At 33.3% G+C, this 17,648-nt stretch overlaps 1 protein-coding gene across 1 annotated transcript in view; it reads right to left on the bottom strand.

Moving 5' to 3' along the window:
• The window catches only part of LNPK (lunapark, ER junction formation factor), an 82,395-nt gene that overhangs the window by 42,505 nt on the left and 22,242 nt on the right, over positions 1-17,648 (bottom strand). Inside the window, exons 6-8 of the mRNA XM_057746147.1 lie at positions 11,523-11,563; positions 4,308-4,391; positions 4,174-4,225 (exon numbers count right to left, since the gene is read on the bottom strand). Of these exons, the coding sequence (XP_057602130.1) occupies positions 4,174-4,225; positions 4,308-4,391; positions 11,523-11,563 (177 nt within the window). The remainder of the gene's footprint in view (positions 1-4,173; positions 4,226-4,307; positions 4,392-11,522; positions 11,564-17,648) is intronic.

Raw genomic sequence — 17,648 nt, 5'->3', positions numbered from 1 at the left:
TCACCATTAGTATTCAACATAGTTTTGGAAGTTTTAACCACAGCAATCAGAGAAGAAAATGAAATAAAAGGAATCCAAATTGGAAAAGAAGAAGAAAAATTGTCACTCTTTGCAGATGACATGATATTGTACATAGAAAACCCTAAAGATTCTACCAGGAAACTGCTAGCACTGATTGATGAATTTAGTAATGTAGCAGGATACAAAATGAATGCACAGAAATCCCTTGCGTTCCTATACATTAACAACAAGAAAGCAGAAAGAGAAATTAAGGAAACTCTCCCATTTACCACTGCAACAAAAAGAATAAAATACCTAGGAATAAACCTGTCTAAGGAAGCAAAAGACCTGTATGCAGAAAAGTATAAGACACTGATGAAAGAAATCAAAGATGACACAGACAGATGGAGGGACATACCATGTTCTTGGATTGGAGGAATCAACATTGTGAAAATGACTGTACTACCCAAAGCAATCTACAGATTCAATGCAATCCCGATCAAATTATCAATGGCATTTTCCACAGAACTAGAACAAGAAATCTTACAATTTGTATGGAAACGCAAAAGACCCCAAATAGCCAAAGCAATCTTGAGAAGGAAAGATGGAGTTGGTGGAATTAGGCTTCCTGACTTCAAACTATACTACAAGGCTACAGTGGTCAAGACAGTATGGCACTGGCACAAAAACAGAAAGGAAGATCAATGGAACAGAATAGAGAACTCAGAGGTAAGCCCAAGCACATATGGGCACCTTATCTTTGACAAAGGAGGCAAGAATACACAATGGAAAAAAGACAGCCTCTTCAATAAGTGGTGCTGGCAAAATTGGACAGCAACATGTAAAAGAATGAAATTAGAACACTTCCTAATACCATACACAAAAATAAACTCCAAATGGATTAAAGACCTACATGTAAGGCCAGACACTATAAGATTCCTAGAGGAAAACATAGGCAGAACACTCTATGACATACATCAAAGCAAGATCCTTTCTGACCCACCTCCTAGAATCATGGAAATAAAATCAAGAATAAACAAATGGGACCTAATGAGACTTAAAAGCTCTTGCACAGCAAAAGAAACCATAAACAAGACAAGACAACCCTCAGAATGGGAGAAAATACTTGCCAACAAAGCAACAGACAAAGGATTAATCTCTAAAATATACAAGCAGCTCATGCAGCTTCATACCAAAAAAGCAAAAAACCCAATCCACAAATGGGCGGAAGATCTAAAGAGACATTTCTCCAAAGAAGACATACAGATGGCCAACAAACACATGAAAAGATGCTCAACATCACTCATCATCAGAGAAGTGCAAGTCAAAGCCACAATGAGGTATCAGCTCACACCAGTCAGAATGGCCATCGTGAAAAAATCTAGAAACAATAAATGTTGGAGAGGGTGTGGAGAAAAGGGAACTCTCCTGCACTGTTGGTGGGATATAAGTTGGTACAGCCACTATGGAAAACAGTTTGGAGGTTCCTTAAAGAACTAAAAATAGAACTACCATATGATCCAGTAATCCCACTACTGGGCATATACCCAGAGAAAACCATAATCCAAAAAGAAACATGTACCATAATATTCACTGCAGCACTATTTACAATAGCCAGGACATGGAAGCAACCTAAATGCCCATCAACAGATGAATGGATAAAGAAGATGTGGCATACATATACAATGGAATATTACTCAGCCATAAAAAGGAATGAAATGGAGCTATATGTAATGAGGTGAATAGACCTAGAGTCTGTCATACAGAGTGAAAGAGTGAAGTAAGCCAGAAAGAGAAAAACAAATACTGTATGCTAACTCATACATATGGAATCTAAAAAAAAAAAAAAATGGTACTGATGAACCTAGTGACAGGGCAAGAATAAGGATGCAGATGCAGAGAATGGACTGGAGGACACAGGATTGGGGGGGTGGGGGGCGAAGAGGAAGCTGGGACGAAGTGAGAGAGTAGCACTGACATATATACACAACCAACTGTAAAAGAGATAGCTAGTGGGAAGTTGCTGTATAACAAAGGGAGATCAACTTGATGATGGGTGATGCCTTAGAGGGCCAGGACAGGGAGAGCAGGAGGGAGTTGTGGGAGGGAGGGGATATAGGGATATATGTATAAATACAGCTGATTCACTACCTCAAAAGCTGGTACAAGAGTGTAAAGCAATTATATTCCAATAAAGAGCTTAAAAAAAAAAAAAAAGAATCTGCCTGCCAATGCAGGGGGCATGGGTTTGATCCCTGGTCCAAGAAGATCCCACATGCCAGGGAGCAACTAAGCATGTGTGCCACAACTACTGAGGCTGCACTCTAGAGCCCACGAGTCACAACTACTGAGCCCATGTGCTGCAACTGCTGAAGCCCAAGTGCCTAGAGCCCTTGCTTCTCAAGAAGAAAAGTCACTACAAGAAACCCATGCACCACAACGAAGAGTAGCTCTCACTTCCAATGCAGCCAACAAATAAATAAATAATAAATTAATTTTTAAAAAAGGACACCAGTCATATTTAAAAAAAAAAAAGAAAAGAAAAGTTAGTACCAGTCATACAGTTAAGAAGTATAGAAACCTGGCCTGCAAGACAAAAAAAATTTTTATAACTACAAGTAAGAAGTATATATTATAGAAAAATTTAAACTGATTATGAAAGTAGGTGTTACATTCCAAATATTTACGATTAATTTTCTTTTTTTTGGGCCATGCAGCACAGCTTGTGGGATCTTAGTTCCCCAAGCTGGGATTGAACCCATACCCCGGCGGTGGAAGATCAGAGTCCTAACCACTAAACTGCTAGGGAATTCCCTATGACTAATTTATTTTAATCATATTTAAACTTTTACATAACTTTTCATAAATGTTACATTTATCAAAAGAGCAGGCTAACATTTCTATAAACCAGAATCCTACTTGTGAAAGATGGGAGAGAATTGGATTCTTCCCACATACCTCCCCAATTAGAATACCTAAAACTATTACAGCTTATTTAGTAACCATGGTCTTTGTGGATATTTATAAAAGAATTGACTTCTCAAAGTTCTAAATGTCACCCTAACTTTGTAAACCAGGCACCAATTCTAATGCTTATAAGAGTAGAAGTTAAATTCTTGTAATACTATACTCTGTATTACAACAAAAGCCTTACAAACTACCTGCTTCCCTTGTTTTATTGTGCTTCATTTTACTGTGCTTCAGGAATACTGAATTTTTTTCACAAGATGAATTTTACAAATTGAAGGTTTATGGCAACCCTGCATTGTCAGATGATGGTGAGCATTTTTTAGCAATAAAGTATTTTTTAATTAAGGTATGTACATTGTTTTTTTAGACATAATGCTATTGCACACTTAACAGACTACAATATAGGCTAAACATAACTTTAATACACACTGAGAAATCAAAAAATTCGTGAGACTCACTTTATTGAGATATTCACTTTATTGGGGTGGTCTGGAACCAAACCTGCAATATCACTGAGGTATGCCTGTATATTATTATACTCTAGAGACGAAAACAAAAAGGGAAGCCAATGCAAACTCAGAAATATCTTTTCACATGCTAGTCTTGGGAATACTTTATGTAACCACTTAAAATAATAACATTTTTAAAAATTATGTAATATTTAATGATATAATAGTAATGGTTTCACTAGTAATCTGGCAATGTAACCTCAAAAAGAAACAGTTAATGTTATATAGCAGTAATTCAACTTTTTCTCATTTCTAAACTATTTTATTCTCTTTCTAACTAAAACTGTTATTTTAGAAGAAACTCAATTTGACAAAAATCTTCATTAAATTCCTCAAAAATTAAATCATAAAAATGTAAGAATTTTCATAATAGCAGATATTCCAGGAGACTCTTATTTAAAGGGGGAAAAAAACCTTTAAAAATATTGGTGAAGTCACTTAAATTTCAAAAGATTAAAACTAATTATATATTGAATCTCAACAGATAACATCTTTACTCATCAACATATTACTATAAAACCAAAATGTAATAAACTCATTGCCATCTATTTTAAGTCACATCCCAAATTACCAAATACAAATTAACATAAAAGCATTCTACATAAGTTTTTCACACCTCTATCACACTTTTGAACTCACTTGGGTAAATATGGATCTTTCCAACAGGAGCAGCAGTTTCTACAAAGTTATTTACCTTGTCCAGGTCTTGCAGTTATAGCAGCTCCAGCAGATGGCGGCTCAAACTCCTGTCAAATACAATGATGTTATTATAGTGACCTACTACAATGTGCAATTTATAATAAAATAGTACTGATATCATAGCCTTACCTTTGCTTTCTTTGAGTCTGGATCAAACCTTTCAAGAATTAATTTAGCTGTTTTATAAGTTTCTTTTTCCATGACTTCTTCAAGCTGCAAACAAAAATTTCCACAAACTGTCACATTTTAAAACGCACATACACTACTTATTTTTATAAATCCTATTCAAAAAGTATTCAAGTACAAGACTTAAACAGCACACAATATATCCAGATAGCCTGAAAGACTTCCTACATTCAAATAACTAAAATCCAGATTTTAAAACGGCTTTTAACTTCTAATATGTTACTTGTATTTAATAGCTTTACTGCAAGGAAATACCAAATATTGCTAATTGTTTACGTATAATGAGGAGAATAATTACATGCACCAACTTCAATAATGGAATGTGCAAAAATCTATCAGCCATCATTATTGGAAGTTATTAGACATGACAAGCAAATGACAGGCAATTCCTCAGATTTATTTCCTCATAGCACTTAATGCTATTAATTTAAAGAAGGTCGTTAGCCAAGAGTTTTACAAAATAAAATCTCTGTGCCAATTAACTGCTGTCAGCATCGATTTTAGATTATTTATTAGCAGAAGTAATTAGCTTGCTGCAAAATGCAGTGAAAACTCACTAACTGGGAGAACAGCCATGCTCTCTCATGGAATTTGCTCAAATGACTTTAAAAGCTGAAGCTCCCCCTTTTTTACTTAGATTTGAACAACTTTAGAGGGGAAAAAACTGAACATAATAAGAATTAAAGTAAAAATTTCACTGAGTTCTATGCTCACACTAGGGACTGTAATTAAAGCACTTCATTATTATAGCATTTTATTTACAATGCACTCAAGTCACTTTATGGCCTAATATGTGGGTTTAATTTAAAAAGTAATCACTAGTAAAGTATTTTAGCAGTTATAGCCCAATATCAGAAAAAGTTTAACTTTATTACAAGGCAGTCATAGTTATGACAAATAACTAATATATAAAATAAAAACACTTTTGCAAAACTTGTAAGAGGACCTTTTCCTTCTCAGTGACCACTGATAGCCACTTAGATTCATTAAATGTCATGTTTATTCCAAAGAATGTTTATTTTTAAATGCAAAGCACAGCACATTTACCAAGAGCACATTACAATTTAAAATATGCTGCCACAGTAGTTAATAGATTCCTCATTAAAAACTCAATATAACATTTAAGAAATTCAAGTGCTTAGATGAATGATTTATTAATCTTGGTTGAGTGAAACTAAAATATTTTTCTAATTATTTCAAAATCATGATAAATTCTCAAAACAAAAAGTTCAAATTTCTGATGTAAAGAAAATGTAACATTACTACTTAGGGTTGGGGAAAAACTGCAGATGAGGACGGAGAGAGGGAATGATAGAATCAATATCCAAAACAACAAAATCTACATGAAATAGCAAAGAACTGAATCCCTGATCTCTACAAATTAATTTTTGATGGTCCAGACCAGTGCTGTAACAATAGAACTACATGTAATGATGGAAGTGGTTTATATCTGCACAATACAGTACCTACAATGCCGTATGTGATAAATGATCACTTAAAATATTGCTTGTGCAACTGAGGAACCCAAATGTAAGTTACTTTTATTCCACTTTAAACAATGTAAATTTTAAAAGCTACATGGGTCTAGTGGCTACTGATTTGGACAGCACATTCTAGAGTAAGACTACTGCTAGATTTAAAAAGATTATATATATACTACCAACTGTAAAATAGATAGTAGTGGGAAGTTGTTGTATAACAAAGGGAGTCCAACTCGAGGATGGAAGATGCCTTAGAGGACTGGGGCAGGGAGGGTGGGGGGGACTCGAGTGGGGGGGAGTCAAGGAAGGGAGGGAATACGGGGATATGTGTATAAAAACAGTTGATTGAACTTGGTGTACCCCCCAAAAAAATAATAAATAAAATTAAAAAAAAAAAAGATTAGATACAACTGAGATCTTTAAATCAGTACTCAAATGTAAAATGCCATTTTATTAAATGACTGCAATTCCTAGTACGTCACTCAGCAAATATTTGTGTTTATGTCTATGTACATGTAAAGCATCTTAAATAAAATCATTTTAAAAAGCAAAAGATACAAATCCATTCTTTTTCTTTTGCATTTACTTCTAAAAATTCTTTTTCACATAATAGCTTAATTAACACATTTATCTCTACTACATTTTAAGTGAATAATTTGTTTTATACATAGAGAGATATCTGATCAGTGGGAAGAATATGAACTTGAAACCATGACATCAGAAAAGATCTGGGTTCAAAGTACTTCTCCATTTTTCATTAGCTGTAGAAAGACTAAGTCTGTTAGCCTCAGTTTCTCCTTTTGTAGCACAGAAACTAACACTTTCTCATAGACCCGTTGTGAAATTTAAATAATGTAGGAGAGGGACTTCTAAGGTAGTGCCGTGATTAAGAATCTGCCTGCCAATGCAGGGGACACAGATTCAATCCCTGGTCCCGGAAGATTCCACATGCCACGGAGCAAGTAAGCCCTTAGCCACAACTATTGAGCCTGCACTCTAGAGCATGTGAGCCACAACTATTGAGCCCACACGCCACAACTACTGAAGCTTGCACACCTAGAGCCCACACTCTGCAACAAGAGATGCCACCGCACTGAGAAGCCCACGCACTACAATGAAGAGTAGCCCCCACTCTCCACAACTAGAGAAAGCCTGCATGCAGCAACAAAGACCCAATACAGCCAATGAATTAATTAATTAATACTAAATAAATAAAGTAGGGGAATCTACACAGTACCTAACACAAACACATAATCTTCAATGATATCTCAATTATTCAGAGTGGATCTGAAACAAGCACTGTTTTCAAATATCCAACATGTTAATACCAAGATTCAAGAATGAGAAATTTAATTCTCAGAATTCCCTAAATTATGAATTACTCTGTATTCAATATCATATTTTACATATTTTAAATAAAAATGATGTAACAAAGAGTGAATTGTTTTTCTGTGATATGATTATACTAAAAATTATAGAGTTTTTTATTTTAAAAAGAGAATAAACACATGGTTGCTTCTTTATTATGAATCAACATTATTTTGGCAAGATTATATATTTTGAGAACATATAAAAATTATTTCTACCTGACACAGAATTTCATCACAGAGAACACTAAAAGAAGGGAACACTAACACAAAATAAATGTCAATTTTTTTAATTTTGAAAGATAATTCTACAATATTTGTTATAATTCTTGAAATAAAATTTTAAAACACACAAAGCATTAATTGCCCTATCCAATATTCTTGATCCTTGTTTCGTAACAAATATTCCAGATGTAGAAAAATATCTTATGTATTGACTTTGGTCAAATTATTAAGAATGTGCCCAGAAGCATCTTTAATACACAGCATTAGGGTACATGTTGCATCGTTTAAACTCTTATTTTTAAAATGATGAAAATATTATCTGCTTATCCTGATTTTGGTTTTTCTGTTTAAATCAATATTGTTTTTACTAATTCAGATTTTAAATCATTTTCTGATTTCATGTAGGAGTATTCTACAATAACAGTAACATCTCTCCGCATTTCTTCTGTAAAAATATTTACAAAGATCTGTAGCCTATAGTGAATATTCAAACACTGGAAAACAATAGCAAACATTATTGGGTAATATAAAAATGTAACATTTGAAACCTCTAGTGAGGTTAACAGCGCCACACAGAATTACATGCTAAAATTGCCAATTTAAGGACTTATTTTGCTTCCAAAATTTATTTAATGGAATATAACTCACAGAATTTTGTATACAGTGTTCTATATATATAAACTTATTAACATTTATCTGTAAGAATAACTTACCATTAATAAGAGACTGGGCCCATACAACATACTTACAACATGGCCACAAAAGCAAGAGTGACTAATTAGATTGTGCCGCTTCTCTTGCACATGCTCCTATCCTGCTCCCTGAAATGTCCACATTAACCTACAGCTCAGCATGTTAGCATTTCTTGCTCTTGCTTTCAACTGACCTTAGTGGATTCTTCTGAATCAGTAACATTTGTAGTGATAAAGTTTCAATTCTCAAAGAATCATAATACTTCTTCCCATGTTCCCAATTTCTCAACCAATTTTCCCCAGGACTTGGAAAAATATAAATTGCATGAGGAATGCCAGAAAGGAATTACCACATAGAAATACCTGTACTATACTGAAAAAAGCACAGAATTTTCATGAAGCCACTTAAAGAGGTCACTTTGACTCATGTTTTGATGGATTCTGATTTTGAACTGTTTTGATGGGATACTCATGGATACAAAGGGATTATCTATTGAATAGTGATATGTTTTAAACTAAAAGTTTTTTTTAAAAAAAAGACCACAAAATATGTGAGTGACAAAATGTACACATCCAAATTTGGGAAGTTTTTTAGGTAACTAAAGATCAGTTGCTAGCTTTATTTTAGGAAATAAATACTTACACATTAAGTTCTTAGATTTAAAACAATGTTTTAAAACATTTAAAACGTTGTTGTCACTCATTTTCTTTTCTAAGTAATTTAACTTTTTAATCTATTGATAATTCATGTTCATTGTTACAAATTACACTTTCACAAATTACAAATTATATTACAAATCTATCCAGATTAAAGAGAGGCGTCCCTGAGGAAACTACCTTTAATAAAATGTCAAGTAGTAAATACAATTTATATTAATGTTTTTAGTGAAAGAGAAGGGTTAGGAGTTGGGTGATTTTTTTTTTAATAAATTTACTTATTTTTGGCTGCGTTGGGTCTTCGTTGCTGCACATGGGTTTTCTCTAGTTGCCTAGAGCAGGGGCTACACTTCATTGCGGTACACAGGCTTCTCATCGCCATGGCTTCTCTTGTTGCAGAGCACAGGCTCTAGGCGCTCCGGCTCAGTAGTTGTGGCTTGCGGGATCTAGAGAGCAGGCTAGGTAGTTGTGGCGCACGGGCTTAGTTGCTCCGTGGCATGTGGAATCTTCCCGGACCAGGGCTCGAACTAGTGTCCCCCGCATTGACAGGTGGATTCTTAACCACTACACCACCAGGGAAGTCCCAGGAGTTGGGTAATTTTAAACTAATAGTTATTTTTCCTGCCGGCATTTTCAAAGCTATAAATATAGAGTTAAACTTAAACATCAATAAGTTCAGTTTTGATTACACTTTGCTTCTGTTCAAAAGTAATGTCCCTTCCCTTTCCTCTCATCACCAGTACACTCATTAGCTAGCACTGTACTCCTGACAAATTCACCCTTAACACCTATTGTTCTAAACAAAGTATAAAACTACTACTCAGACAAAGCAGCTCTGTTAAGGGTTTGAGCAATAACGGCGAGGGACTAGTACCCAACAGCAACAATTCTGTAACCAGCAACAATCAAGTCAATGCAAACTGTGTTCCCTAATTAATAAAATGAGTTAGAACAGCCAACTTATTTTTCTTTAATCATACACTGCAAGAGAAATGCCATGCTGAACTATTCTGTTAATACTGATGCCTCATAAACCATTTAGATATACAAAACTACTGAACCTTGAACTGAATTTCCCAACTGTCAGACCTAGATGGAGCATCTTTTACACTGCGATTCCATCCAGGGCTATTAAAGAAGTAAATAGCTTGGTCTGCCCTTTCACAGAATTTTCTAAATCTGCTCTGTTACTCTACTGAGAGTTCTTCCCCAATCACAATGTTCTCTAAGATTCTGTTTTCTGGTCATGTGATGCCACTGACATCGAATCGGCTTCTCATCACTTCGAATTTTTTCTTTTTTTTTTTCTTTTTTCTTTTGTCTTCCTCCTTGTCTTTTCTACTTTAATCAATATTTCTCCATTTTGGTACAAATAGGGCTTGGCTCTGAACAACACTACCAGCTCTTCCTTTTTTATCACATCAGCAAACTAAACCAATCATATCACAACTTTTATATTATTTGAGAACCATCAGTATTTCCTCATTTTGAATTTCTGGCTGTTCTATAATGTGCAGAATGCCAGAAATATAAGATACAATGGGAATATCTCTACATTTCAATTTAGGACCCTCAAAAGTGCCAATGCAATTTTGATAAGTACCTCACAGAACACTGAAGAGGCATCAAACAAAAAAGATAAGGAATCCTTTCAGAATTAAAGTTTCTTTATTTTTCAGGTACTTAAATCCCTCAAAACCAGTGTCTTTTCTTACCAATTCAAAGAACAATTTTTTTAAGCCCTTTATTGGAATATAATTGCTTTACACTGTTGTGCCAGTTTTTGCTGTACAACAAAGTGAATCAGTTGCATCTACACATATATCCCCCTCCCTCCCGCAACTCCTTCCCGCCTTCCCTATCCCAGCCCTGTAAGTCATCACCCATCATCAACAAAGAACAATTTTTAACATTAATTTTAACCTTCATAATTTTTACTAGTTTCATCCATGATTGTTACTTATTATATGTTAGACTAAAATATATTAAATTGATTTTGCATCTGATTAAATTTCATTAGTTTCCACATAACATGATACTCCTTATCAATTATCATTATACTTCAAAAATAACTATATGAAAAAAGTATATGTAAATTCAAGCCAAACACCAAGTTAAACTCGCTTATTAAAAATTATTACATATCAACCTCTAAATATCTAGTCCTTCCTCTCTCTTTGTCCTCCTCTTTCCAACCTATCTGAAGGATGCATTTAACTGGCCCCACAATAGATGCCCATCAGAATTGCTGAAGAAAATGGAAGAAACCAAAGAAAAAATACTCTCTCCCCACTTTTCTTTGGCCTTTTTTCTTTTTCATGTTAAATTTGTTTTTTACAATCAATCTTCTTGATTCCCTCTCTCCTAGCCTTATCACGTCAAGAAAATCTGAGAACTGACATATGATGTTTGATCCTTTTTTGGCCCTAATAATAAACCTGGATACCCACCTTTTTACCACTCTGCCTCATTTAGTCCTCCAAAATAATTCATTTACTTACTTCTCAGCTTCCAACTGACACAGACTCTCAGACTCTCAAAAGTCCTTCTAACTATTTTTTCCTATCAATCATTATTAACTACCAAAAACATTCATAATTTAGCTTCACCATTAAATTGCTATCTAAAAGTATACTTGTTCCTTGGAGAGTCATTACTTACAACATATAAACATTAATTATTCAGTTCTTAATTTATTAGTTTTATATAAATAAACTTAAATAAATGTTAACTTACTATTTTTTTCTTCTGGGATTTTAAATCATCCAATGCTTCATCTAGAAAACAAGATTTAAGCCAAAACTAAATCAGATATTAAGATACTTAAGATACAAGAAAAAAAAATCATGTTAAATGATCTACATTAAGCAACTGCAAGAAAATGTTCTCATTTTAGAATTTCACACTGATGTGTACAGACAGAAGTTATGTCAGCCTTTACCCACATATATTTTATATGTTTGCCTATATTATATATTACAAGCTCAGTAGGGGAAAAGTGGACTTTACATAGAATAAAACACATTTCCAAATTTAAAAATATATATAGTTTTAAAATGTTTTCAGAAACATTACTTTTTATTATTTCTCCTTCCTTTCAACATCCTACTCATGTTAATTTACAAAATTAAAACGAAGTCTCTTTTTATACATTGGTAATAAAAATGTTCTCTTTATCAGGAAAGAAGTACATATTTTATTAAGTTATTCGATCTTCAAGATACTGAGCACTAATAAAGAAAATCTTTCAAAATCTACAGTATTATATACCTGAGAAAGCACTTGGAAAGGAAGAGGATACTACTTTTCAAAATTAAATTTTTCCAAGATTTGCCTGCTTAGTTATTAGGTTGCATTGGTGGAACATGAAGAATCATTTCAAAGGATATAATTTATGAATGTCAGCATCTGCTTTACAAATTTATTTTAGGTTTCTAGTTTTTCTCTAGAAATATTGAACTAGTATAAATAATAATACTATTCCAACTGGAAAGAAGACATATAACTTGATTTAAACATTTTACCAAATAGAATTTAAATAACTGTTCTTAATGTTTAATTAAATTTACAAATAAAATTATGTCTTCATTGAAGTTCTGGAGTAGCAAACATCTGAATACCCAATTCAGATAATATTATTTATGTAAAAATCCAAAGAAATACAAACTTTGCAAAAGATGATTTTACTGTATTTTTTTTCCAAAATGTATTAAGTAGTCTTTAATGTTCTAGCAGACTTACTACTGAAAGGGGAAAAAAACTGCTGACATCTTTAAAGAGAATAGTCATCTTTAGTTAGATAAGACCAAGCCAAATATCTAGCCTTTAATGCAGAGATCAGCAAACTTTTTCTATAAAGAGCTAGACAGCAAATATTTTAAGCTTTATGGGCCAAAAGGCAAAATTAGGTTGGTACTTTTAAAGCAAAAGAGTAAACAAATTTCCACAAAACTTTCACTGACAATATTCAAATATAATAATAATTGAGTTCAATTTTTTGTAACACAGGTCAACTGATAAAAAGAATGGAATTTTAGTGGGTGGGTGGAGGATAACATTTCACTTAACTGAGATTCAAAATTAGTGTCCCCTATCATCAAAATGGATCACAAATGTCAATCTGTTAGTTTTTATCCGTAATGGGATTTCACACATTTTATTTTTGAAAACTTTTTTTCACACAGATAGGTGCTGCTAAATATTGAAATCAATCCATAAGCACATGATTTTAATTGAGCATATTCATTGTGTGAAAGGCATTTATAAAATTCTTTAGATTCTTCTCTTGATATTTGCCTTTTATCATGTCACTGCAAATTAATCACTTCCAGTTAAATGGATTTTGAAATACAGAAATGTCCTTTGTACTTGCATGAAGTCCAAAAACACTGTTGGAACTGCAGTTTGAGCTCAGATAATGTATCTGCTGCAAATCTGTGTGGGAATGGAAATCTTGTTTCTTAACTTTTCATAGCACTTTTTTTTAAATTACTTTTTGTCATTAAATTGTTATTTGCTTTCTAAATCATTTTATAGCAGTATAGGTTTCACATATAAGGACCGTTTTGTTTTGTACTCTTAGGTTGAATTCATTAAGACTCATTTTCAAGTCTGCAGCAAAATCTAATTTCCAAAGCCAGTTCATTTATAGTGGTTGAAGGTGGTTCTCATTCAAAAACATTTCAATCTTGGCTCTGAGCTAAAAATACCACAATAAAACTTTACTACTACTACTAATCCATCCAACTGCTTCTATTTCTGATAAAAGTTCACATAATTGATGATGATGAAGTCCATGAGAGCAAATGAAGTTACTCATTGACAATACGAGTTCAATAACATATGACAGTTTCAAACATGCTCTGCAAGTACCTGCTGTTGAATAACACAGTGGACAACCACAGAATTTAAACGCCTTACAGTTTCATGAGTTTTGTAAATTAATCCTCTAAGCCTTTTTCTGCTTCACACATATTTTTACCACCAACAGTCGTAAATACATCTCAGCAGATTCCACCTGCAGTTGTACTAAATTAGTGTTTTTTCAACTTCTTCAAAAATATTCTCTCCCAGAGTGTTCTATAGACTGTTCATAGAGGCTAATTCCTTAGTCACTTCAAGTTCAGATGGACTCCTCAAATAAACTACAACTGAGCTGTATCAGTAACATCTGTCAACTCATCAAGAGTCAATGACAGGGAATTCTCTGGCACTCCAGTGGTTAGGACTCGGCACTTTCACTGCAGTGGCTGGTGCTCAATCCCTGATGGGGGAACTAAGATCCCGCAAGCAGTGCGGCGTGGCCAAAAAAAGAAAAAAAAAAAAAAAAAGCCAATGACAATCAGTTGAAATCATTTGTCTTGTTTTTAAATTAACTATGTTGCTTACAACGTTCTTAATTCTTCAAGCAATTGTTCTTGCTAAAAAGGATACTAGCCAAGCAAGTATTTTCTCTAAACACATTTTTTTTTAGCTGCTGCCATTATACAATTTAATTAACTCACCACTGGTAAATAGCTTTCTTTGCTTCAGCAATAAGCCACTCAGAAACTTACTTTGAAGCTCCATTTTCACTTTTTATTTTTATGAAGGAATTCTGCTATGATGAGATATTCCATTTTAAATGTTCTAATTTTTCTAACATTGATCTTCTGTGCACTGGGAGTATCATGATGAGTACGTAGCATGGTAGTCAATGTATATGTGTATTCTTTTAGTACATTTATAATCACATTGTTTTGTGTTTTGATAATAAAATAGTCCACACTCCATTGTGCCCTAAAAGTGCAACATTCAAAGTCCAATTTTTCTTCTTGTTTTTACATAATGAGCGTACACTAGTAATACTAAATAAAATTGCTGTAATACAGCAATATACATGGCATATGAAATGCTGTCAAGTTATAACAGTGTCCCTGTGATTTGCTGTGCATCCTACAACAGGCTGAAATGTTGAGAGCACCATACAGACTGTCACAACTACTCAACTCTGCCATTATTGAATGAAAGCAGCTACATATAACATGTAAATGAACAGACATGGCTGTGTTCCAATAACACAGAAATTTGAGCTTCATACCAATTAAAATGTCACAAAATATTATTCTTTGAATTTTTTCTATGATTTAAAAATGTAAAAGCCATTTAGATCACGAGCTGTAACAAGGTGGTGGGCAGGACTTGGATCACAGGCTATAGTTTTGCCAACCCTTACTTTAATCTACACTAGTTCCAACTTGTAAAACAAAGGAAATACAACTAACAAAGAATAAAAAGCAAAATATGACCAACCAACAGCTTCAGACTTAAATATACATATGGTACCTAACTTTATGCTAAAAAAAAAAGTCTAAGACTGCAAGACAATCTCTTATGAAGTTTATCTTATGTACATGCGATACCTACACAAATTATTCATAAACTTTTTTTAAAATGAAAGGATCCATGAAATAAAATTTTAAAGCAAAAAACCCCTTTATATAATAAGCATGTCCTAAGGTGCCTACTTATAAGTTAAAATATTCACACATTTTCCTTAGAGAAGTGTTTCCAAGAGCTCTTTTAAAATAAAGTTTCTTATATTTTTCACTATTTTGTTAGTTCCATGAGGTCAGAGAGCTTATTTGTTTTAAACTTCTACCTATCTCCCCAGCATATACTATATTACTAAATATCACTGGAAACAATGACATAAGCTTAATTTCCCTAATCTGATTAAAAGTATCAATATTTTTTAAAACCACAGTAAACATTATACTTAATGGTAAAAATTAAAAGCTTTTCCATCAAAAGCAGGACCTAGACAAAGATACCTGTTATTCCCACTTCAATTCAATATTATACTGGGTCCTAACCCATTAAACAAGGCAAGAAAAATTTAAAAGGCAAGAAAAATAAAAAATAATAGGAGTTGGAAAAGAAAAATCAGTACCATCAGGCCACATGCGTATAACACTTTACAATTTTTATATGCTTTCACACATAATATAACAGTCTTGCCAAAACAAATACTTTTGTTTCTAGTTTATAAACTAGCAAACTGAGATTCAGAGAACTTAAACTTATTTGTAGGACAAAAAGATGGCCTATGTGGCTGGAGCAAAAGTGATAAAAGGAGAGTGGGAAGAGATGAAATTAGAGAAATGTGCATAAGCCAGAAAGCTGGGGTTAAGATCAGATTTCACCCTGGTTGCAATGGGAAGCCACTAGAGGAATTTAAGCAGAAGGATACAAGATGTGGTTTATACCTTAAAAATAGACTAGTTAGGAAGCCACTGCAGTAGTGCAAACAACAGATGAGGATGACCTGAATTAGAATTGTAGCAATAGTAAAGAAAGAAAGTAGTAAAGAAAAAATTGTAGTAGCAGTAAAGGAGTGGTCATATTCAAGATAATTTTGGCAGTAAAAATGAGAGAACTTTGGTTCAGGAGATGGCTAGAATCTCTAGCATCCAGAGCATAAAAAAAAGGTTTAGCCATAGACAGGATCAAGGTCAGTCTTCCACATTACCATGATGGATGACAGCATACTGAGTAACAGATGGGGCTAACTTTATGTTTTTGGTGGTGGAGACAGTGCTCACCTGTTTACATGTTTTCTTCATGAAGTGAGACTATCAGGTGAGAGTGGCCAGGTAGATTTTGTGAAGTTTTGTTTATTTGTGGCTTCTGAATTTTTATTTAGTTGGTTGGTTTTATCTTGGTTTGGTTTTGGCTTTAGGGTTTTGGTATGGTGGCAGGTATTAGTGATTTGAGGAGAAATACGATGTCAAACAATGCCCTCAAAGAGAAAAAAGTATAGTTACTAGGTAAATATGAAATAGGGTTGTGTAGCAGTGTTGAGTGTACATTTGATATTTGCAATTATAGATTTAAAGTGAGTCTAGTCAGCATGTTGTATAATTATCCTCTAACAAATTTAGCTTTCCTGATGCAGGCATAGATTAAGCATATAAATATTTTTAACCAGGATAAGGTTTTGCCAGTCACAGATTAAGTATAAAACTGTATTTAAACAAGGTATGGTTTGCCAGACAAGTAGGATGAGAGTGGCAAAGGAGTCAAGGGTGTCTACAAGAGATGGTCACTGGGCTAGACCACAGAACCTTAACTGGGTCAAGATAAGTCATAACTGAGAAGTCATGTATACATGAAAGTCATGTATCTGCGTGAAACTTGTTCGGATCCTAAATCAAACAAAATATTTTTTTAAAGCAAATGACATTTGTAAGATAATTGGAAATTTATTATTTTTATACTTAATATTTTATAATTGTAAGAATTCCTTTTTAAGTATAATAATGTACAGTGTTTACTGTATTTTTTAAGTATCTTATGGATAGATATATCTGGGATATACTTCAAAATAACAGAGATGGAGAAGTGGGTGGGGGTAAAAATGAAATAAGATTGGCCAGGAGTTGATGACTGTTTAAGTTGTGTGATAGGTAATATGAGTGTTATACTATTCACTCTATTTTTGTATATGCTTGAAATACTCTCTAACAAAAAGTTAAAACAAGAAAAAAGAAGACACGTGTAAAGTTCATTTAAGGTGAAATTTGCACATCTTGGGTTAATTATAACTCATAGTTTTAATACCTGAATATCTTTAAAATCTGCACATATACAGAATACAGGAAATTTTATCATAATTTATATACTTCCATAAAAACAAAAGCCTAGGGTCTGTGAGACTGAAGAGAATGATGTAATTCATAGAATAAATCAAAAGATGTTTAACTATATTTTACTCCATAAGTTTTCTATAATTTAATGACTATAATTTCTCTTCATTTAAAGAAATTGTTTTGTGTATTGTGTAAAAACAATTCTAAATGGACAAGATAGAAATAACACAAT

This window comes from Hippopotamus amphibius, chromosome 8, assembly GCF_030028045.1.
Source record: "Hippopotamus amphibius kiboko isolate mHipAmp2 chromosome 8, mHipAmp2.hap2, whole genome shotgun sequence".
NCBI classification, from domain to species: Eukaryota; Metazoa; Chordata; class Mammalia; order Artiodactyla; family Hippopotamidae; genus Hippopotamus; species Hippopotamus amphibius.
Note: the sequence above shows the minus strand (reverse complement) of the source record. Positions and strands in the feature narration are given on the sequence as shown.